Genomic DNA, 25,157 nt, shown 5'->3' with positions numbered 1-25,157 from the left:
CATATCCCTTTAATTGACACAGCACCGATTCTGTTTCAGTGAGTGTTCTGTGTATTAAAAGAAGGGGCTGAAGTAAGCTACATGAAACTGCTAAAAATCTATCAACCAATATTGTTCTGCTGCATTAATGGGGTATTGCCATCAGATCAGTAACTGGAGAACGTAAGGGGATGCTTATAGCATAAGCATTGTCAGCAGGTGATGTCTTCAAGACAGTATTTGGTGGAATGATTATATCTTTAAAGCAACAGATTGTTTCATTTTCAAATGATCATGATATCACAATATCTATGGTGAGACTGGTGTTTACTGTCCCTTTAAGAAACTTAATGTACAATATGTCTAGTTGGAGATGGGCTTCTGCGCAGCGCAGCAAATGTTGTGTTCCAGCAGGAATTGTTGGGTTCCGCATTTTTTTCAGTGAGCTAATCATTAATCCAGCCAAAAAAAAAAAACTAGAGCTGACACAGTGGAGGTCTCTGCATGTCCTTGTATTCTCAATTCTGTTGCATCTGAAAGGTCCCCTTGCAACCTGAAGGTGTCAATCGTAATATCTGGGAACTTCACCTAGCAGCAATCCTATGAGAAGTTCACAAAAGATGCTGCAGGAAAAAGAGAAAAACATTTAGAAGACACCTTCACCCAGGTGGAGTTTATGATTAATGGTTCTTCATTGCAGCAACAAATCAGAAGCAATTAAGAAAAGTATTAAAATGGCAATAGAATTTACATACAAAACATGGCAAACAATTTAATTTGTGCATAGCAAAAAAAATATAGTAATTATACAATGGTACATGGTATAAAAATAAAAACACCATAAATCTGATCCTTAATATGTAAATTGCAAATTGAAATATTTTTTCTCTCTCAAAAGTTATATTTTATGTAAAATGTAAATGAATAAATTGTATTATAACCCTGGTACATACTGACAGAGTCTAAAGTCAGGTGGCATGTTGTAAGTAGCAAAGTTGTCACATTGTATTTGCAGAAAGAAATAGGTAGCTAAAGCTTTTAGCAGATGTAATAGAGACTGGTGGGTAAGCTGGTTACTATCTGTTGTGAGTAATTGTGTTTCTGGTCAATGTATATAGAATCAGGTGTATACGGGGGGGGGGGGTAAAGAGTGTTGAGTTTTATAAAGAAGTTGCAAGTGCATAGAGAATTAGAGAAAGGAATGGTTGCACAGTATGAGAGGGATATATTATGAGGAAATAAAAGACATGGGGGTCCATTTATCATTGTGAGGAAGTCGGAAGAACATGATCCGCTATATCGAACCATGTCCGCCGCACATCGATAAATGCCGACAGCATACGCTGTCTGCATTTATCATTAAAAACCAGCAATTCTTGTGAACTGCTGGTGTAAAACCGCCCCCTGCAGATTCGCAGCCAATCGGCCGCTAGCATGGGGTGTCAATCAACCCGATCATATTCAATCAAGTTGATTTCTGTCCGCCGTATCAGAGCAGGCGGACAGGTTATGAAGCAGCGGTCTTTAGACCGCTGCTTCATAACTTGTGTTTCTGGCGAACTCCATTCGGAGCTTGATAAATAGACCCCATACTGTATATAAGAGAGAGAATGTAAAAATGCCTAGATGAAAGATGACAGGTAACATGATAGGAAGAAAATGGAAAGAAAGATTACAGATGTTGTAAAGATGGTTAGAAAGACAACGTATTGTAAAGTGTTCCCAGTGGCCTATGTTACTTACTGGAGTGTATTAAACGGTTTTACAAAATGTCTTCTCCTTTATCTTTATTTTGTTATTTGAAACCGCTGATTTTACTGATAGAAGCCCCCCACCTGGACTGAGAAGTTCAAGTCTGCAGTAATGGCTACAGAAGAGCAATGCAAACAAGACACATTAGTAGAAATTAACTTCCCAGTGGGAGTGCTTGCATGTGTACACTGTCCCTTTCAAGGATAAGGGAGAAAATTATGAATAAAGGAAAAACAGATGAAGACGTGAGTGGAGAAATCATGTATATTTTATTTATTAAAAAGAAAGTAGCAGATACTTGTGTATGAGTGTGTATACAGTGTTTGTGTGTGTATATGTGTATGTTCCTGTGTATTCCTGGCATGTCCGTGTGTGTCTGGCTGTAAAAATTGGAATGAAGCTTAACCCCTTTAAGACAGAGAAGTACCCTGTACGATACCTTTCACAAGTGGCTTCCAGGGCTGTAACAGCGTGGGTTCTCTATGACAGAGGTGAGACATCGATATTTCTGCAGCCTCACTGCCTGAGACATGGAGAAATGGCACGGTCTCACCATTGTCGGCAAGACCCATGTTATTAAACCCCCTTAAAGTGCAACAGACAGCCAATGTACAGGGTATGTTGGCTGTCATTAAGGGGTTAAATCTACTGCATTCCTAGTTTTTCTTCTTTATACTAAAAGCAGAATCTCATGGTCACTTACTATTCTGAAACTTTAGAACAGACGTTTGTCTTGTGGGACACTGAGATACAGAGTTTAAATGGTTCAAAGTAATATATTTTGTTTTTCTGCTCAAATACCCAAAAATAAAGTCCCAGGTGTCAGATTTTGCTCTGGAAAAATAAAGGGAGTGACCAAAGTTTTAATAGTATCACTCAGACAACAATGTCAATTAAAACAAAAAAGAATTTACTATAATTTTGGTATATATTTTTGTAATTTTAAAATAGCTCCATCTTGCAATATACAGTATTTACTGGTATAATAAGGAGTTTTTAAAAACAATCACAAACAGGCACAATGGCTGATTTACACACAGCCCAAAAGGGATTAAAATAAGATGACTCCAAAACCTTCAACATCTCATTGACCAATTATATATCCTCCTAATGCTGAAACATTACTTTATCTATGACTAACACAGGCATCCTTACATGGGACTAATACTGCAATGTAATATGAATACATTTATTTTATTTATATTCTATAATTTGGGAGAAGTAATTTATAGTAATAATTTATAACTGCACATTTGTTCCTAAGAGCATATAAACCATATTTTACTTTGTATAGCTAAACTGTAGAAAAATATCCAAATAATTCTGTTTTCTACTGTTAGTTTTCCTAGGACATTTGTAAATGCATCAAATATAGTGTAAAAGAATCATTTTTACTAAAACAAGTTAATTTCTATCTTAAAAGTGCTTCTCATAGACACTAAAGAATTTATTGTTTTATAAAGTAATTTCAGTTGCTTTCTCTATATTTTGCTGCACACAATCCAAATAATATGAGCCTACCAATTATTGCAGTATTATCTTTAGTAGAAGTTTTAGTAACATCGCTAGTGAAAATGATGTCATAATCTTTGTAGTATTATTATTCTGAAGTAGTATATGTTTGAACTATATTACTGCAATTGTTTTATTACTGCTGATTACATGTTTTTTGTATAATTTATATTGTTGGTTACCTATTGTTAATAAGTTCCACTTTTACCAATAAATGGCTTTATCTAATAATTAATAATAATAATAATAATAATATAATAATAATAATAAATGTTTTTATTCTAAATAGTTGGGATGCATATACTATTATACAATTTTCATTTTGTAGGGGTCAATACCCTGGGGGTGTGTATATTTACATGGTTTTGCATTCTTCTGTATGTGTGTGTGGCTGCATACTTGAGTGTATTGTGTGTGCGTGTGGAGCTGAGTGTATGTGTATTTTTATGTATATATGTGTGTATATTCATGTGAGTGTATGCAGTATGTATACCTGTGTGTGCGCATGTGTACTTGTGCATATGTGTGTGCAGGTGTCTGTCTATTGATAATGATGGATCACCATGTCACTATTGTAAATTATACCCTATTTACCTTGACTGAGCAGTTGTAGGTTCCGCACTTCCTCCCGCACCTGAAGCTGTAGCACCTGCTGTAAAACCTCCTGCCTCTGAGACTCATGGGTAATCCCCATACGCTGAAGCTTCTCTGCATTCAGTCTCAACAGAGCCCGGCCTGATAATATTTGGTGATGGAAAAAGGTTGGCCAGAAAAGAGTGTATGAGGAGAAGAGAGGAGAAAAAGAGAAGGCGGTGAGCAAGAGTGCAGGAGGAGGTACGGATAATGTAGAAGGAGGTATAGTGGACAGAAAGCAGATAATAGAGGAAGATAAGCAGAGACAGGGTGTGTGAGAAAGAGAGTGGAAAAGTAAATATAGAATAAAGAAGGGAAGTGAGGGAAAGGACAGAAAGACAGAGTGAAGAGCAAAAACAGCAGCAAATCGTGAGTAGGTAGAGAGTAACGATAGTAGAGGAAGAGAGAGAAAATGGGTGGGATATTACAGAGGACGGCAGGGCCAATGTAGGAGAGAGGGTGCAGAGAGTGGAGAAAGAGTTACAGTAAAACAAGGATAATATGATGGAGAAACAAATTGAGCAGTGAGAATGTGAATAAATAGACACAAGACAACAGGGAATGGATAAGTAGGGTACAGAAATATTTAGTGCGCAGGAAAAGGCAAGTGTAATGTGAAGAGACAGAGAAAAGGGAGGAGATGGGCAAAGACAACAAGGAGGAGGCAGTAAAAGTGGGGAAGTTTTGAGAATGAAAGAAGGGGAGAAGTGGGAGAGAGAAAATGGAGCAGGATGGAGAATATAGAGAGATAGTGGAGAACAATGGAATAATACAAATAGAAAGGGGAGAAATGGGGAGAAAAGGGAGAATGGAAGAGAGAAGGGTAGATAAAGTATGGGAAGTGGAAGAGGGTAGGGTAGATAAAGTATAAGGAGTGGGAGAGGGTAGGTTAGATAAAGTATGAGGAGTGGAAGAGAGTAAGGTAAATAAAGTATGGGGAGTGTAAGAGGGTAATGTAGATAAAGTATGATGAGTGGAAAAGGGTAGGGTAGATAAAGTATGGGGAGTAGAAGAAGGTAGGGTAGATAAAGTAGGAAGAGTGTAAAAGAGTAGGGCAGATAAAGTATGAGGAGTGGAAGAGGGAGTAAAAGTGGGGAAGTTGTGAGAATGAAAGAAGGGGAGAGGTGGGAGAGAGAAAATGGAGCAGGATGGAGAATATAGAGAGATAGTGGAGAATGATGGAATGATACAAATAGAAAGGAGAGAAATGGGGAGAAGAGGGAGAGTGGAAGAGAGTAGGGTAAATAAAGTATGGGAGTGGAAGAGGGAGTAAAAGTGGGGAAGTTGTGAGAATGAAAGAAGGGGAGAGGTGGGAGAGAGAAAATGGAGCAGGATGGAGAATATAGAGAGATAGTGGAGAATGATGGAATGATACAAATAGAAAGGAGAGAAATGGGGAGAAGAGGGAGAGTGGAAGAGAGTAGGGTAAATAAAGTATGGGAGTGGAAGAGGGAGTAAAAGTGGGGAAGTTGTGAGAATGAAAGAAGGGGAGAGGTGGGAGAGAGAAAATGGAGCAGGATGGAGAATATAGAGAGATAGTGGAGAATGATGGAATGATACAAATAGAAAGGGGAGAAATGGGGAGAAGAGGGAGAGTGGAAGAGAGTAGTAGGGTAGATAAAGTATGGAGAGTTGAAGAGGGTAGGGTAGATAAAGTATGGGGAGTGGAAGAGGGTAGGGTAGATAAAGTATTAAGAGTGGAATAGAGTACAGTAGATAAAGTATGGGAAGTGGAAGAGGGTAGGGTAAATAAAGTATAAGGAGTGAAAGAGGGTAGGGTAGATAAAGTAGGAAGAGTGGAAGAGAGTAGGGTAGATAAAGTATGAGGAGTGGAAGAAAGTAGATTAGATATATTAGGAAGAGTGGAAAAGAGTAGAAAAATATGGAGTAGACAGAGTATAAGAGAGCAGATACAGATATAGGCAGGTAAATGGACAAGTTAATGGGATGTGAAAAGTGAATGGTAGAAATAAAAGGAAGAGAAAATTAGGGGAACAAGTTAATTTTTTAAAGGAAGAATTTAACATATTTTTTTTTATCACACAATGATACTATATTTACTGTGAAAGAAATCTATAGATATTTATGTGTGTCCCTGTTTGATGAATCAGACCAATCCAGTAACACAGAATAAGTGAAATCCATAGTAATGACACTTTTCTCAGAGTTTTTCTATGTTCATCTGTTGAACGATAGCTTAACTGTAACAAACAAAACAAACTGTAACATACACTTATGCTGTTCTGTGGAAATTGTTACTTCCTTTCCTAACATCCCAATAATTTGACCTACCTGAAGTTAGACACTTTTTCTTTATTCATTATCCATTATTTAAAATCAAATGGGGATTTCCATGTTAAATAAAAACAAAGAAAAAATATAAAAAACAAGCTTTGTGCCACTTAGTGACTACTACCCAACCATACCCCTGACTGAGCATAACAAAATAATATCAAAGTTAGGAATGTAACTTGGGGATAAGACCCCTCAGGAGCTGCCCAAATGCACTGCCCCTATTCACACTCTCATGGGTAATAATGGCAAACACATACATAATATAAACATCTGCCCTATAAAAACTAGGCTTTGTGTCACTTAATGACTACTACCCAAGTATACCCCAGATGAAGCAGAATCAAATGACATTAAAGTAAATACCCTAACTTGGGGATAGGATCCCTCAAGAGCCCCCTGAATGCACTGCCACAATCCACTCTCATTGGTGATACATACATTTTATAAACATCTGCACTATAAAAAACTAGGCTTTGTGTCACTAAGTGACTACTTCTCAAGTAAACCCCAGAGTGAGCAGAATCCAATGACACTAAAGAAAAGACTCTAACTTGGGGATAGGACCCCCTGCACTGACCCTATCCACTCGCATAGGTGATAATGTAAATACATACAACATATAAGCACCTGCCCTAAGAAAACTAGGCTTTGTGTCACTTAATGACTACTACCCAAGTATACCTCAGACTGAGTAGAATTGAATGACACTAAAGTTAAGACCCTAACTTGGGGATAGGACCCCTCAAGTGCCCCCTGAATGCACTGCCACAATTCACTCTCATTGGTGATACATACATAATATAAACATCTGCCCTATAAAAACTAGGCTTTGTGTCACTTAGTGACTACTACTCAAGCAAACCACAGACTGAGTAGAATCCAATGACACCAAATTTAAGACCCTAACATGGGGATAGGATCCCTCAAGAGCCCCCTGAATGTACTGCCTCTATCCACTCAAATAGGTGATAATGCAAATACGTACATCATATAAACATCTGTCCTATAAAATCTAGGCTTTGTGTCACTTAGTGAGTACTACCCAAGTATACCCCAGACTTAGTAGAATCAAAGGACACTACAGTTAAGATCCTAACTTGGGAAGAGGACCCCTAAAGAACCCCCTCAATGCACTGCCTCTATTCACTTAAATAGGTGATAATGCAAAACAGAATTTATGCTTACCTGATAAATTTATTTCTCTTGTGGTGTATCCAGTCCACGGATTCATCCATTACTTGTGGGATATTCTCCTTCCCAACAGGAAGCTGCAAGAGGATCACCCACAGCAGAGCTGTATATATAGCTCCTCCCCTAACTGCCACCTCCAGTCATTCGACCGAAGACAAGCAAGAGAAAGGAGAAACTATAGGGTGCAGTGGTGACTGTAGTTTAAAAATAAAAAAACACCTGCCTTAAAATGACAGGGCAGGCCGTGGACTGGATACACCACAAGAGAAATAAATTTATCAGGTAAGCATAAATTCTGTTTTCTCTTGTAAGGTGTATCCAGTCCACGGATTCATCCATTACTTGTGGGATATCAATACCAAAGCTATAGGACATGGATGAAGGGAGGGACAAGGCAGGCGCTTAAATGGAAGGCACCACTGCCTGTAAGACCTTTCTCCCAAAAATAGCCTCCGAAGAAGCAAAAGTATCATATTTGGAGAATTTAGAAAAAGTATGAAGCGAAGACCAAGTCACCGCCTTACAAATCTGTTCAACAGAAGCCTCATTTTTAAAAGCCCATGTGGAAGCCACCGCTCTAGTGGAATGTGCTGTAATTCTTTCAGGAGGCTGCTGGCCAGCAGTCTCATAAGCTAAGCGAATTATACTTCTTAACCACAAGGAAAGAGAAGTTGCTGAAGCCTTTTGGCCTTTCCTCTGTCCAGAGTAGACAACAAACAATGTAGATGTTTGACGAAAATCTTTAGTAGCTTGTAAATAAAACTTTAAAGCATGAACCACGTCAAGATTGTGTAATAGACGTTCCTTTTTTGAAGAAGGATTAGGACACAGTGACGGAACAACAATCTCCTGATTGATATTCTTATTAGATACCACCTTAGTAAGAAACCCAGGTTTGGTACGCAAAACTACCTTATCTGCATGGAAGATCAGATAAGGGGAATCACACTGCAAGGCAGATAACTCTGAAACTCTTCGAGACGAAGAGATAGCTACCAAAAACAGAACTTTCCAAGATAAAAGCTTGATATCTATGGAATGCAGAGGTTCAAACGGAACCCCTTGAAGAACTTTAAGAACTAAATTTAAACTCCATGGCGGAGCAACAGGTTTAAACACAGGCTTGATTCTAACTAACGCCTGACAAAACGCCTGAACGTCTGGAACATCCGCCAGACGCTTGTGCAAAAGAATAGACAGAGCAGAAATCTGTCCTTGCAAGGAACTAGCTGACAATCCCTTCTTGGAGAAAAGATAATATCCTGGGAATCCTGACTTTACTCCATGAGTAACCCTTGGATTCACACCAATGAAGATATTTACACTATATCTTATGATAGATTTTCCTGGTGACAGGCTTTCGAGCCTGAATTAAGGTATCAATGACCGATTCAGAGAAACCATGTTTTGATAAAATCAAGCGTTCAATCTCCAAGCAGTCAGATGCAGAGAAATTAGATTTGGATGGTTGAAAGGACCCTGAAGTAGAAGGTCTTGCCTCAGCGGTAGAGTCCATGGTGGAAGGGATGACATGTCCACCAGATCTGCATACCAAGTCCTGCGTGGCCACGCAGGTGCTATCAAAATCACCAAAGCTCTCTCCTGCTTGATCTTGGCAATCAGACGAGGGAGCAGAGGAAACGGTGGAAACACATAAGCCAGGTTGAAAGACCAAGGTGCTGCTAGAGCATTTATCAGCACTGCCTTGGGATCCCTGGACCTGGAACCGTAACAAGGAAGCTTGGCGTTCTGATGAGACGCCATGAGATCCAGTTCTGGTTTGCCCCAAAGTTGAATCAACTGTGCAAACACCTCCGGATGGAGTTCCCACTCCCCTTGATGAAAAGTCTGTCGACTTAGAAAATCCGCCTCCCAGTTCTCTACTCATGGGATATGGATAGCTGATAGATGGCAAGAGTGAACTTCTGCCCATAGAATTATTTTTGAAACCTCCAACATTGCTAGGGAACTCCTTGTTCCCCCTTGATGGTTGATGTAGGCTACAGTCGTGATGTTGTCCGACTGAAATCTGATAAACCTGACCGCAGCTAGCTGAGGCCAAGCCTGAAGAGCATTGAATATCACTCTTAGTTCCAGAATGTTTATCGGAAGGAGTGTCTCCTCCTGAGTCCACAAGCCCTGAGCCTTCAGGGAGTTCCAGACTGCACCCCAGCCCAGAAGGCTGGCATCTGTCATTACTATTGTCCAATCTGGCCTGCGGAAGGTCATACCCTTGGACAGATGGACCCGAGATAACCACCAGAGAAGAGAATCCCTGGTCTCTTGATCCAGATTTAGTAGAGGGGACAAATCTGTGTAATCCCCATTCCACTGACTGAGCATGCAGAGTTGCAGCGGTCTGAGATCTAGGCGGGCAAACGGCACTATGTCCATTGCCGCTACCATTAAGCCGAATTAGCCGATTACTTCCATACACTGAGCCACTGAAGGGCGAGTAGTAGAATAAAGAACACGGCAGGAATTTAGAAGTTTTGACAACCTGGCCTCTGTCAGATAAATCTTCATTTCTACAGAATCTATCAGAGTTTCTAGGAAGAAAACTCTTGTGAGAGGGGATAGAGAACTATTTTCTTTGTTCACTTTCCACCCATGCGACCTGAGAAATGCCAGAACAATGTCTGTATGGTACCTGGCGATTTGAAAATTCGACGCCTGTATTAGAATGTCATCTAGGTAAGGGGCTACTGCTATACCCCGCGGCCTTAGGACTGCTAGGAGTGACCCCAGAACCTTCGTAAAGATTCTTGGTGCCGTAGCTAACCCAAAGGGAAGAGCCACAAACTGGTAATGCCTGTCTAGGAAGGCGAACCTGAGAAACCGATGATGAGCTCTGTGTATCGGAATGTGCAGATAAGCATCCTTTAAGTCCACGGTAGTCATATATTGACCCTCCTGGATCATAGGTAGGATGGTTCGAATAGTCTCCATCTTGAAGGATGGGACCCTGAGAAATTTGTTTAGGATCTTGAGATATAAGATTGGTCTGAAGGTTCCCTCTTTCTTGGGAACCACAAACAGATTTGAATAGAAGCCTTGCCCCTGTTCCTCCTTTGGAACTGGGTGGATCACTCCCATAACTAGGAGGTCTTGAACACAATGTAAGAATGCCTCTCTCTTTATCTGGTTTGTGAGAGATGAAATCTTCCTTTTTGGGGAAGAAACTTTGAAGTCCAGAAGATATCCCTGGGACACAATTTCCAACACCCAGGGATCCTGGACATCTCTTGCCCAAGCCTGGGCGAAGAGAGAAAGTCAGCCCCCCCGTTACCTGATCGGGGGCTGATCTTTCATGCTGTCTTAGAGGCAGCAGCAGGTTTTTTGGCCTGCTTTCCAGTCCAAGCCTGGTTAGGTCTCCAGACCGGCTTGGACTGGGCAAAATTTCCCTCTTGTTTTGTATTAGAGGAAGTTGAAGCTGCGCCACTCTTGAAGTTTCGAAAGGCACAAAAATTAGGCTGTTTGGTCCTTAATTTGTTGGACCTATCCTGAGGAAGGGCGTGACCTTTTCCTCCAGTAATATCAGAAATGATCTCCTTCAGTCCAGGCCCGAATAGGGTTTGCCCTTTGAAGGGAATGTTGAGAAGCTTAGACTTTGAAGTCACGTCAGCAGACCAGGATTTAAGCCATAGCACCCTACGCGCCTGAATAGCAAAACCTGAGTTCTTAGCCGTTAGTTTGGTTAAATGAACAACGGCGTCAGAAACAAATGAATTGGCTAGCTTAAGGGCTTTAAGCTTGTGAAGGATATAATCCAATGGGGTTTCTACCTGTAGAGCCTCTTCTAAAGAATCAAACCAGAAGGCCGCAGCAGCAGTGACAGGGGCAATGCATGCAAGGGGATGGAGAATAAAACCTTGTTGAATAAAAATTTTCTTAAGTTAACCCTCTAATTTTTTGTCCATTGGGTCTAGAAAAGCACAACTGTCCTCCACAGGGATAGTTGTACGCTTCGCTAGAGTAGAGACTGCTCCCTCCACCTTAGGGACTGTTTGCCACAAGTCCCATGTAGCGGCATCTATGGGAAACATCTTTTTAAAAACAGGAGGGGGAGAGAACGGTACACCTGGTCTATCCCATTCCTTAGTAATAATTTCTGAAAACCTCTTAGGTATTGGAAAAATATCAGTGTAAACAGGCACTGCGTAGTACTTATCCAATTTACACAATTTCTCTGGGACTACAATGGCGTCACAGTCATCCAGAGTTGCTAAAACCTCCCTGAGCAACATGCAGAGGTGTTCAAGCTTAAATTTAAATGTAGACATATCAGAATCAGGTTGAAGTGTCTTCCCCGAGTCAGAAAAATCACCCACAGATAGAAGCTCTCCTTCTTCGGCTTCTGCACATTGTGAGGGTATATCTGACATAGCTACTAAAGCGTCAGAGAGCTCTGTATTTTTTCTAGTCCCAGAGCTGTCTCGCTTTCCTTGTAACCCTGGCAGTTTGGACAATACTTCTGTAAGAGTATGATTCATAACTGCCACCATGTCTTGTAAAGTATACGCAATGGGCGCGCTAGATGTACTTGGCGCCACTTGAGCGGGAGTTAAAGGCTCTGACACGTGGGGAGAGTTAGTCGGCATAACATCCCCCTTGTCAATTTCCTCTAGTGATAAATCTTTTAAAGCCAGAATATGGTCTTTATAACTTATAGTAAGATCAGTGCATTTGGTACACATTCTAAGAGGGGGTTCCACAATGGCTTCTAAACATAATGAACAAGGAGTTTCCTCTATGTCAGACATGTTTAACAGACTAGTAATGAGACCAGCAAGCTTTGAAAACACTTTAATTAATGTGAAAAAGCAGAATATAAAAAACGGTACTGTGCCTTTAAGGGAAAAAAACAAACACAAAAACTGCAAATCAGTGAAAAAAGCAGTTAACTCTATGAATTTTTTACAGTGTATATAATAGACTAAAATAGCATTGCACCCACTTGCAAATGGATGATTAACCCCTCAGGTTCAAAAACGAAGCAAAAAATGGTAAAAACCGTTATAACAGTCACAAGCAAACTGCCACAGCTCTACTGTGGCTCCTACCTTCCCATAAAACGACTTTTTTAGGCACAAAAATCCTTTACAGAGGTCCAATATGTCAGGGGACTCCTTCAGGGAAGCTGGATGTCTTAGGATGTAATAAACAACTGCGCAATTAGAGTGCGAAAATAGGCCCCTCCCACCATGCACTCAAAGTCAGAGGGCCTTAAAAAACTATTCCTAGGAATAAAATAACAGCCATGTGGAAAACTAGGCCCCAAATAAAGATTTATCACCTCAGTAAAAAACGTTCCTTATATATATATAACGTTTTACATACTACTAAGCCATAATAGAAAGTAATATGAAAATTAACCTTTACTGCAAGCATGATGCCAGTCGTTATTAAATCACTGCAATCAGGCTTACCTTAACTATATCAGGCACTGTCAGCATTTTCTAGTTCTTATCATCCTCTAGAAAAAAATATACTGAACATACCTCAGGGCAGTTAATTCTGCAGGCCGTTCTCCCAGCTGAAGTTTCCCCATCTCTTCAGTTATGTGTGAGAACAGCAGTGGACCTTAGTTACAACCTGCTAAGATCATCAAAAACCTCAGACAAATTCTTCTTCTAATTTCTGCCTGAGGTAAAAAAAACAGTACAACGCCGGCACCGTTTAAAAATAACAAACTTTTGATTGAAGATAAACTACACTAATTCACCACATCTCTCTAGCTACTTCCCTTGTCGAGAGCTGCAAGAGAATGACTGGAGGTGGCAGTTAGGGGAGGAGCTATATAGACAGCTCTGCTGTGGGTGATCCTCTTGCAGCTTCCTGTTGGGAAGGAGAATATCCCACAAGTAATGGATGAATCCGTGGACTGGATACACCTTACAAGAGAAATACATGCATCATATAAGCACCTACTCTATAAAAACTGGGCTTTGTGTCACTTAGTAACTACTACTCAAGCAAACCACAGACTGAGCAGAATCCAATGACATCAGATTTAAAAACCTAACTTGGGTATAGGACAACTCAAGTCCCCCCTGAATGTGTTGCCCCAATCCACTCAAATAGGTAATAATGCGAATACATACATCATATTAGCACCTGCCCTATAAAAACCAGGCTTTGTGTCACTTAATGGCTACTATCCAAGCACCGAAAACTAAGCAAAATCTAATGACACCAAAGTTAAGACCCTAACTTTGGGATAGGACCCCTCAAAAGCCCCTGAATGCACTGACCCTATCCACTCTCATAGGTGATAATGTAAATACATACATCATATAAGTACCTGCCCTAAGAAAACTAGGCTTTGTGTCACTTAACGTCTACTACCCAAGTATACCTCAGACTGAGTAGAATTGAATGACACTAAAGTTAAGACCCTAACTTGGGGATAGGACCCCTCAAGAGCCCCCTGAATGCACTGCCCCAATCTACTCTCATTGATGATACATACATAATATAAACATCTGCCCTTTAAAAACTAGGCTTTATTTCACTTAGTGACTACTACTCAAGCAAACCACAGACTGTAGAATCCAATGACACCAAAGTTAACATGGGGATAGGGCCCTTCAAGAGCCCCCTGAACAGAGGCGTAACTAGAAACCACCCAGGCCCAGGTGCAAGAATCTAAGAAGGGCTCTCACAGGTTATAGTGCAAATCAAGACTTTGGAGCTGATTCATCAAGCTCTGTATGGAGCTTGATGCAGCTGTTTCCGCGCAAGCTTCAGGCTTGCCGGAAACAGGAGTTAAGAAGACCGCTGCTCCTTAAATCGTCCGCCACCTCTGAGGTGGCGGACAGCAATCCGCCCGATCGAATACGATCGGGTTGATTGACACCCCCTGCTAGCGGCAAGGGGGCGGCAATGCACAAGAAGTTCACCATGATCTGCTTGTGTCATTAGATTCTGCTTGGTCTGGGTATCACTTGAGTAGTAGACAGTAAGTGACACAAAGGCTAGTTTATATAAGGCAGCTGTTTTAATATAAGGCAGCTGTTTTTATAATGTATGTATGTGCATCATGACGTATGAGAGTGTATAGGGGCAGTACATTCAGGGGGCTCTATCCCAAGTTAGGGTACTAACTTTGATGTCATTGTATTCTGCTCAGTCTGGGGTTTACTTGGGTATTAGTCACTAAGTGGCACACTAAGTGGCACAAAGCCTAGTTTTTATAGGGCAGGTGTTTATATGATGTATGTATCACATATAAGAGAGTGGATAGGGGCAGTGCATTCAGGTGGCTCCTGCGGGATCCTATACCCAAGTTAGGGTCTTAACTATGATGTAATTGGATTCTGCTCTCTCAGGGGTTTACTTGGATAGTAGTCACTAAGTGACACAAAACCTATAGGGCAGATGTTTATATGATGTATGCATTTGCATTATCACCTATGAGAGTGGATAGAGTCAGTGCATTCAGGGAGATTTTGAGGAGTCCTATCCCCAAGTTAGGGTCTTAACTTTAGTGTCATTGGATTCTGCTCAGTGTGGGGCTTACTTGAGTGGTAGTAACTAAGTGACACAAAGCCTAGTTTTTATAAGGCAGGTGTTTTTACGATGCATGTTTTGCCACTATCATCTATGAGAGTAAAGAAGGGAAAGTGCATTTAGGGGGCTTTTGCGGGATCCTATCCCCAAGTTAGGGTCATATCTTTGATATTAATTGATTTTGTTCTCTCTGGGGTTTATTTGGATAGTAGTCACTAAGTGACATTCAGGGGGCTCTTAAGGGGTCCTATCCCCAAGTTAGGGTCTTAAATTTGGTGTAATTGTATTCTGCTCAGTCTGGGGTTTGCTTGAGTAGTAGTCACTAAGTGACACAAAGCCACATTTTTATAGGGCAGATCTTTATATGATGTATGTTTTACCAATAAGAGTGGATTGGGACAGCACATTCAGGGGGCTCTTGCGGGGTCCAATCCCCAAGTTAGGGTCTTAAATTTGGTGTCATTGGATTTTGCTCAGTCTGGGGTTTGCTTCAGTAGTAGTCACTAAGTAACACAAAGCCTAGATTTTTATAGGGCAGATGTTTATATGATGTATGCTTTACCAATGAGAGTGGATAAGGGTAGCACATTCAGGGTGCTCTTGAAGGGTCCTATCCCCAAGTTAGGGTCTTTACTATGGTGTCATTGGATTCTGCTTAGTTTGGGGTATATTTGGGTAGTAGTCACTAAGTGACACAAAGCCTAGTTTTTATAGGTCAGATGTTTATATGATGTATGCATTTGCCATTATCTCCTATGAGACACAAGACTCTCCCCTAGCTTAGAAAGCTTCAAGCGCTCCCTAAAGACTGTACTATTCAGGGATGCGTACAACCTACACTAACCTTTGCTAACTCCACTGCTATCCCCTTGAACCCCATAGCATGTAAGCCTATGAGCCCAGCTGTTTGTAGATCACCCGCATAAGAGCCGATTACAACAGTGCAACTCTCAGCAGGGACCTCTACCCATTTGACCCCCTATAAATGTTTCCTTGTATACTGCCTATGTTAATAGCGCTGCAGAATCTGTTAGCGCTCTACAAATACCTGATAATAATAATAATATTGAGAGTAGATAGGTACGGGGACTCTGGATGGGTCCTATTCACAAGTTAGGGTCTTAAATTTGGTGTCATTGGATTCTGCTAAGTCTGGGGTTTGCTTGAGTATTAGTCACTAAGTGACACAAAGCCACATTTTTATAGGGCAGATCTTTATATGATGCATGTTTTACCAATGAGAGTGGATTGGGGCAGCACATTCAGGGGGCTCTTGCGGGGTCCTATACCCAAGTTAGCTAGTTAGTTAGCTTTAGTGTCATTCAATTCTACTCAGTCTGGGGTTTACTTGGACAGTAGTCATTAAGTGACACAAAGTCTAGTTTTTATAGGGCAGATGTTTATATGATGTGTGCATTTGCATTATCACCTATAAGAGTGGACAGGGGCAGTGCATTCCGGGGGCTTTTGAGGGGTCCTATCCCCAAGTTAGGGTCTTAACTTTGGTGTCATTGGATTCTGCTCAGTCTGGGGTATACTTGTGTAGTAGTCACTAAGTGACACAAAACCTAGTTTTTGTAAGGCAGGTGCATATATGATGTATGTATCACCTATGAGAATGGATAGGGGCAGTGCATTTAGGAGACTTTTTCGGGGTCCTATCCCCAAGTTAGGGTCCTAACTTTGATGTCATTGGGTTCTGCTCTCTCTTGGGGTTACTTGGATAATAGTCACTAAGTGACACAAAGCCTAGTTTTTATAGGGCATATCTTTATATGATGTATGTTTTACCAATGAGAGTGGATTGGAGCAGCACATTCAGGGGGCTCTTGCGGGGTCCTATCCCAAACTTAGGATCTTAAATTTGGGGTCATTGGATTCTGCTAAGTCTGGGGTTTGCTTGAGTAGTAGTCACTAAGTGACACAAAGCCACATTTTTATAGGGCAGATCTTTATATGATGTATGTTTTACCAATGAGAGTGGATTTGGGCAGCACATTTAGGGGGCTCTTGCGGGGTCCTATCCCCAAGTTAGGGTCTTAAATTTGGTGTCATTAAATTCTGCTCAGATTGGGGTTTGTTTGAGTAGTAGTCACTAAGTGACACAAAACCTAGATTTTATAGGGCAGATGTTTATATGATGTATGCTTTACCAATGAGAGTGGATGGAGGCAAAACATTCAGGGGGCTCTTGAGGGGTTCTATCCCCAAGTTAGGGCCTTAACTTTAGTGTCATTCAATTCTACTCAGTATGGGGTATACTTGGGTAGTAGTCATTAAGTGACACAAAGCCTAGTTTTTATAGGGCAGGTGCTCATACCATGTATGTACTGTATACACATCACTTATTTGTGTGAATAGAAGCAGTGCATTCAGGGGGCTCTTGAAGGGCCCTATCCCCAAGTTAGGGTCTTTACTATGGTATCATTGGATTCTGCTCAGTTTGGGGTATACTTTGGTAGTAGTCACTAAGTGACACAAAGCCTAGTTTTTATAGGTCAGGTGTTTATATGATGTATGGATTTGCCATTTTCTCCTATGAGAGTGGATAGGGGCACTGCATTCAGGGGGCTCTTGATGGGTCCTATAACCAAGTAAGGTTCCTAAGTTTGATGTCATTGTATTCTGCTCTCTGGGGTTTACTTGGACAGTAGTCATTAAGTGACACAAAGCCTAGTTTTTATAGGGCAGATGTTTATATGAGGTGTGTATTTGCATTATCACCTATAAGAGTGGACGGGGCAGTGCATTCAGGGGGCTTTTAAGGGGTCCTATCCCCAAGTAAGGGTCTTTACTTTGGTGTCATTGGATTCTGCTCAGTCTGGGGTATACTTGTGTAGTAGTCACTAAGTGACACAAAGCCTAGTTTTTGTAGGGCAGGTGCACATATGATGTATGTATCACCTATGAGAGTGGATAGGGGCAGTGCATTTAGGGGACTTTTGCGGTGTCCTATCCCCAAGTTAGGGTTCTAACTTTGATGTCATTGGGTTATGCTCTCTCTTGGGGTTACGTGGATAATAGTCACTAAGTGGCACAAAGCCTAGTTTTTATAGGGCAGATGTGTATATGATGTATGTATTTGCATTATCACCTATAAGAGTGGACGGGGCAGTGCATTCAGGGGGCTTTTAAGGGGTCCTATCCCCAAGTTAGGGTCTTTACTTTGGTGTCATTGGATTCTGCTCAGTCTGGGGTATACTTGTGTAGTAGTCACTAAGTGACACAAAGCCTAGTTTTTGTAGGGCAGGTGCACATATGATGTATGTATCACCTATGAGAGTGGATAGGGGCAGTGCATTTAGGGGACTTTTGCGGTGTCCTATCCCCAAGTTAGGGTTCTAACTTTGATGTCATTGGGTTATGCTCTCTCTTGGGGTTACGTGGATAATAGTCACTAAGTGGCACAAAGCCTAGTTTTTATAGGGCAGATGTGTATATGATGTATGTATTTGCATTATCACCTATGAGAGTGGATAGAGGCACTGCATTCAGGGGGCTCTTGAGTGGTCTTATCCCCAAGTTAGGGTCTTAACTTTGGTGTCATTTGATTGTTTTCAGTCTGGGGTATACTTGGGTAGTAGTCACTAAGTGACACAAAGCCTAGTTTTTATAGTTCATATGTTTATATGTATGTATGTTTTACATTATCACCTAAGAGAGTGATTTGGGGTAGTGCATTTAGGGAGCTCTTGCAGGAACCTATCCCCAAGTTAGGGTCCTATCTTTGATGTCAATAGATTCTGCTCTCTCTGGGGTTTACTTGGATACTAGTCACTAAGTCACACAAAGCTTAGTTTTTATAGGGCAGATGATTATTTGATGTGTGCATTTGTATATCACCAATGAGAGTGGATGAGGCAGTGCATTCAGGGAGCTTTTGAGAGGTCCTATCCCCAAGTTAGGGTCTTAACTTTAGTGTAATTGGATTCTACTCAGTCAGGGGTATGGTTAGGTAGTAGTCACTAAGTTACACAAGCCTAGTTTTTATTGAGCAGATGTTTATATGATGTATGTGACACCTATGAGAGTGGATAGGGGCAGTGCATTCAGGGGGCTCTTGAGCAGTCCTATCCCCAAGTTAGGCTCTTAACTTTCATGTCATTTGATTATGCTCAGTATGGGGTATACTTATGTAGTAGTTACTAAGTGACAGAAAGCCTAGTTTTTGTAGGGCAGGTGCTTATATGATGTATGTATCACCTATGAGAGTGGATAGCGGCAGTGCAATTAGGGGGCTCTTACGGGGTCCTATCCCCAAGTTAGGGTCCTAACTTTGATGCCATTGGATTCTGCTCTCTCTGGGGGTTACTTGAATAATAGTCACTAAGTGACACAAAGCCTAGTGCCTAGTTTTTATAGGGAAGGTGTTTATATGATGTGTGCATTTACATTATCACCTATGAGAGTGGACGGGGCAGTGCATTCAGGGGGCTTTTGAGGTGTCCTAATCCCAGGTGAGGGTCCTAACTTTAGTGTTGTTGGATTCTGCCTAGTGTTGGGTATACTTGGGTAATAATCACTAAGTGATACAAAGCCTAGCTTTTATAGGTCAGATGTTTATACAATGTAGGCATTTGCCATTATCTCCTATGAGAGTGCATAGGGGCACTGCATTCAGGGGGCTCTTGTGGGGTCCTATCCCCAAGTTAGGGTCCTAAGTTTGATGTCATTGCATTCTGCTTTCTCTGGGGTTTACTTGGATAGCAGTCATTAAGTGACACAAAGCCTAGTTTTTATAGGGCAGATGTGTATATGATGTGTGCATTTGCATTGTCACCTATGATAGTGAACAGGGGCAGTGCATTCAAGGGGCTTTTGAGGGGTCCTATCCCCAAGTTAGGATCTTAGCTTTAGTGTCATTGGATTCAGTCTGGTGTATACTTGTGTAGTAGTCACTAATTGACACAAAGCTTAGTTTTTGTAGGGCAGATGCTTATATGATGTATGTATCACCTATGAGAGTGGATAGGGGCAGTGCATTTAGGGAGCTCTTGCGTGATCCTATCCCCAAGTTAGGGTCCTAACTTTGATGTCATTGGATTATGCTCTCTCTGAAGGTTACATGGATAATAGTCACTATGTGACACAAAGCCTAGTTTTTATAGGGCAGATGTTTATATGATGTGTGCTTTTGCATCATCACCTATGAGAGTGGACAGGGACAGTGCATTCAGGGGGCTTTTGAGGTGTCCTATCCCCAAGTTAGGGTCTTAACTTTGGTGTCATTGGATTCTACCTAGTGTTCGGTATAATTGGGTAGTAGTCACTAAGTAACACAAAGCCTAGTTTTTATAGGTGAGATGTTTATACAATGTATGCATTTTGCCATTATCTCCTATGAGAGTGGATGAGGGCAGTGTATTCAGGGGTCTCTTGAGGGGTCCTATCTCCAAGTTAGGGTCTTAACTTTGGTGTCATTGGATTCTGCTTAGTGCTGGGTATACTTGGGTTGTAGTCACTAAGTGACACAAAGACTAGCTATTATAGGTCAGATGTTTACATGATGTATGCATTTGCCATTATCTCATATGAGAGTGGATAGGGGCACTGCATTCAGGGGACTCTTGAGGGGTCCTATCCTTAGGTTAGGGTCTTAAGTTTGATGACATTGCATTCTGCTCTCTCTGGGGTTTATTTGGATAGTAGTCATTAAGTGAAACAAAGCCTAGTTTTTATAGGGCAGATGTTTATATGATGTGTGCATTTGCATTATTACCTATGAGAGTAGACAGGGGCAATGCATTTTAAGAGGTCCTATCCCCATGTTAGGGTCTTAACTTTGGTGTCAGTGGATTCTGCTCAGTCTGGGTTTATACTTTTGTAGTAGTCACTAAGTGACACAAAGCCTAGTTTTTTGTAGGGCAGGTACAGGGAGCTTTTGAGAGGTCCTATCCCCAAGTTAGGGTCTTAACTTTAGTGTAATTGGATTCTACTCAGTCAGGGGTATGGTTAGGTAGTAGTCACTAAGTTACACAAGCCTAGTTTTTATTGAGCAGATGTTTATATGATGTATGTATCACCTATGAGAGTGGATAGGGGCAGTGCATTTAGGGAGCTCTTGCTTGGTCCTATCCCCAACTTAGGGTCCTAACTTTGTTGTCATTGGATTATGCTCTCTCTGGAGGTTACATGGATAATAGTCACTAAGTGACACAAAGCCTAGTTTTTATAGGGCAGATGTTTATACAATGTATGTATTTGCATTATCACCTATGAGAGTGGATAGGGGCAGTGCATTCAGGGGGCTCATGAGGGGGCCTATCCCCAAGTTAGATTCATAACTTGGATATTATTTTATTATGTTCAGTCAAAGGTATGGTTGGGTAGTAGTCATTAAGTGACACAAAGCTTATTTTTCATATGTTTTCTTTTTTTTTTTAACATGCAAATCCCCATAAGCTTTTGTATAATGAATAACTTCAGGTGGGTCATAATTTGTGCTTCTTATCTACCCTATTTTTCTTTTTCCTCTCTCTATCTTCCCCTTGTATTGTGCATTTGCTGTCCGTGCTTTTCCTCTTCTCCATCACTCGCGCTATCCACTTAATGGAGGAGTCTTTTCTCTATTCTTTATCTACTCTGTGCATTATGGTCTCTTATGTCTGCGCTGCCTCAGGGTGCAAGTCAAATTTTTCTTGCTTCTTTGAATAGTGAAGAAAGCCCAAGAAAAGAAAAGAAAAGAAAAGAAAGGCAGAAAAGTGACCCAATTACTGTATAAAATTCCACAGAAATAGGAAGAAAGTGGAAGAGTGAAATGTACAAAAGAGAGCACAGAACACAGCAACAGTGACACTCAGTCACACGTTTAGAGGGAAAAAGACTGAAAACAAGCTACACAGTTACATATGTTGGAGAGGTAAAGGAATAAATTACATGGGAGTGAATAGAAATGCATGAATCTATATGACACTTATAGGATAAGTTATATATGAAGGGGGAATAGTGACAAACTAAACAGAGGGAGAGGCACACACATGCAATACATTTCACATAATGAGCGACACACAAAGAAAGTTCAGAGGCAGAGAGACAAGCACAGTTAATAAATTAAGTAAGTACACATAAGTAACAAATTTACACACTAACCTGATGCACACACAAAACAATTAGACGACACAAGTTACAAATTAGACACACACTCACACAAACACACATACACACACTTACTCACACAAAGACTCACACTAACACACACACAATCATACAAACACTCATACACACGCACACACATACACACACTAACACAAACACGCACACACACACATATACATACACACACACACACATACACACATATACATAAAAATAATTAAATATACACACATACATGCATCCACTCACACAAACTCACGCATATACACATACACACACTCACACAAACATGCACACACAAACACACATACCCAAACAAACACACACACATATACATACACGCTCACACACATATACACACACATGCATACATACATTCACACAAACATACACACAAATAATCCCACCGCCGCCCCCTGAGGTCAATACCGCACACTTTGGGAACAACTGCTCTATAGCATGCACAACTTGTCCACTCTATTGCTTAATAATCAGACAAAGCCTCCCCAGGTGTACCAAACGTCCCTTGGTGTCACAACCTTTCCTGCAGGTATCTGAAACCTGGGGAAACAAATTGGTGGATTGATACTAGAGTAAACAGACAGCATCTAAGAATCAATTCCACTACTAGTAGAGATGAATATCTGAATATTCAGATATATTTCACCAAACATGCATATAACATAATTTGTGAAGGGATTTAGGACAAGCAAGTGGTTGGTATGCGTTAGATTAGTGATTCTCATAAGAAATTATCACAGTTACCAAAATATCACATCTGTAATGTCACCATGGTAACCAGTGCTACACTGTGAGCGCAATGTTACCTGTACATGAATATCCCAGACAGCATTTCTGCCAGGGGGAGGAAGAACTCTCATCTTTATCATAGATTTATCTCTAACCCCAAACTTTACATTGAGTTCTCCACCTGGAACATGCTGGCAGCAAGATTATTATTCATCCTAAAACTGTGATATTGTAGTCTGATACCAAGAAACCACTGTTATGAATTAGCACATGTTTGAATGTTTTATTCTTTCATATAGGTGGCGAGAGTCCACTAGCTAGTTACTGATGGGATATAGATTTCTACCAGGAGGGGGCAAAGTTTCCTAAACATCAAATGCCTATAAATAAACCTCCCACCTCACTCATACCTCAGTTTTAAAAACTTTGCCTCATTGGGAGGTGGTGAAGCATGATGTGCTTGATTTCTTCAGTGAAAGGCGCTTCTAAGCATATTGAAGCCCATTTCCTCTCTAAGTGCATTGTTTGTCTGAGGGATGTGAAGGGAGTATTGCCTGATGATACCATGTTTTCACCTATGGGAAAGCTTTTCATAAGGCTCTCTGTAAATCGGTCTCAGAGATTCATCTGCTACCTCCTTTTATAGATTGAAAATATACTCCCCTACCATTACCTCTGCTGATATGTTTCAGTGCTGGTTTGGCTGTCTGCTATATGTGGATGGGTGTCTTACACGGTAAGTATATACTTTTATTATATAAGACACTCTCAGCTATGGATTGGGCACTTTTAAAGTAAAGTTGTTATATATTGTTTGTATACATGCCTTGAGTCAGTAATTCAGTGTTCTTTTTTTTTAGTGACTTAATTTGGTGGCTAAATATTTGTCAAGGTTCCTAGAGTCTGTGGAACATACAGGTTTTTTTTTTAGCTAGTAATTTATTTATAAATTAAGATGCTACGTATTATGTTAGTCTCATGGAATGTTGATAATCACATTGTATGCAGCTATAATAGAAGTATCCATTAGGCTTATTTAGGTACATTTCGTTTTTTTGTTTTGTTTGTTTTTTAAATTTAAGATAGAATATATTCCCTCTCTCTTAAAGGAGGTCTAGTTTACTCTGGGTATTGAGGAGTCTAAACCTCCTGATGATAAAGCTAGTAATCATTTAAATTCTGTATTTAAGACTACTGTTATTACTCCTGAAGTATTTCCTATTCCAGACAATATCTCCAATGTGATTGCTAAAGAATCGTTTAAACCTGGTATCTCTTTTAACCCTTCTTCTAGGTTTAAGAAATTGTATCATTTACCTGTGGCAGATTTAGAGCTTTGGGAAACAGTGCCTAAAGTTGATGGGGTAATTTCCACTCTTGCCAAACGTACTATTATTCCTATGGAAGACAGTACTTCTTTTAAAGGGACACTCAATCAAAATTAAACTGACATTATTCAGATAGAGCTTGCCATTTTAAACAACTTTCCAATTTACTTCCATTAACAAAATGTGCACAGTCTTTTTATATTTAAACATTTGGAGTCACCAGCTCCTACTGAGCATGTGCAAGAATAAGTGTGTATGCATTTGTGAATGGCTGATGGCTGTCACATGGTACGTGTATGCATTTGTAATTGGCTGATGGCTGTCACATGGTACAGGAGGAGTGGAAAAAGACATAACTTAAAAATGTCTTTAAAAAAAAATCTACTACTCATTTGAAGTTCAGACTAAGTGCTATTGCATTGTCTTGATATCTTGCATTTGTTGCTTATGCAAATCTACTGTGTTGACTGGTCCTTTAAGGATTGTTTAAATAGGAAGCCTGAATCTTATCTAAGAAGGACATATTTACATACTGGCTATATTCTTAGACCTGTTATATCTATGGCTGATGTTTCTGCTGCTGCTTCTTTTTGGTTGAACAGTTTAGCACAGCAGCTGTCTTCAAGAATGATCTAACATTATTGTTTTACTTCAAAATGCAAATCATTTTATTTGTGATGCTATATTTGATGTTATGAAGATCAATGTCAAATCCATGTCTTTAGCCATTTTAACTAGAAGAGCTTTATGGCTTAAATCTTGGAATGCTGACATGGGGGCATATGTATCAAGGTCTGGCGGACCTCGCTGAATACGGCGAGCAATACGCTCGCTGTATTCAGCATTGCACCAGAAGCTCACAAGAGCTGCTGGTGCAACGCCGCCCCCTGCAGACTTGCGGCCAATAGGCCGCCAGCAGGGGGGTGTCAATCAACCCGATCGTACTCGATCGGGTTGATTTCCGGCGATGTGTGTCCGCCTGCTCAGAGCAGGCGGACAGGTTATGGAGCAGCGGTCTTTGTGACCACTGCTTCATAACTGCTGAAGCAGCGGTCACAAAGACATATGCCCCATGGTGTCTAAAACTATATTATTATCTTTTCAAGGTAA

General features: G+C 40.7%; 1 protein-coding gene across 1 annotated transcript in view; it reads right to left on the bottom strand.

Moving 5' to 3' along the window:
* Positions 1-498: 498 nt before the first annotated feature.
* The window catches only part of SAMD10 (sterile alpha motif domain containing 10), a 126,229-nt gene continuing 101,570 nt past the window's right edge, over positions 499-25,157 (bottom strand). The window contains exons 4-5 of the mRNA XM_053710823.1: positions 3,838-3,978; positions 499-602 (exon numbers count right to left, since the gene is read on the bottom strand). Of these exons, the coding sequence (XP_053566798.1) occupies positions 580-602; positions 3,838-3,978 (164 nt within the window). The 3' untranslated portion in view covers positions 499-579. The remainder of the gene's footprint in view (positions 603-3,837; positions 3,979-25,157) is intronic.

This window comes from Bombina bombina, chromosome 1 (assembly GCF_027579735.1).
Source record: "Bombina bombina isolate aBomBom1 chromosome 1, aBomBom1.pri, whole genome shotgun sequence".
Lineage (NCBI taxonomy): Eukaryota > Metazoa > Chordata > Amphibia > Anura > Bombinatoridae > Bombina > Bombina bombina.
This window is presented reverse-complemented; position numbering and strand designations above follow the sequence as displayed.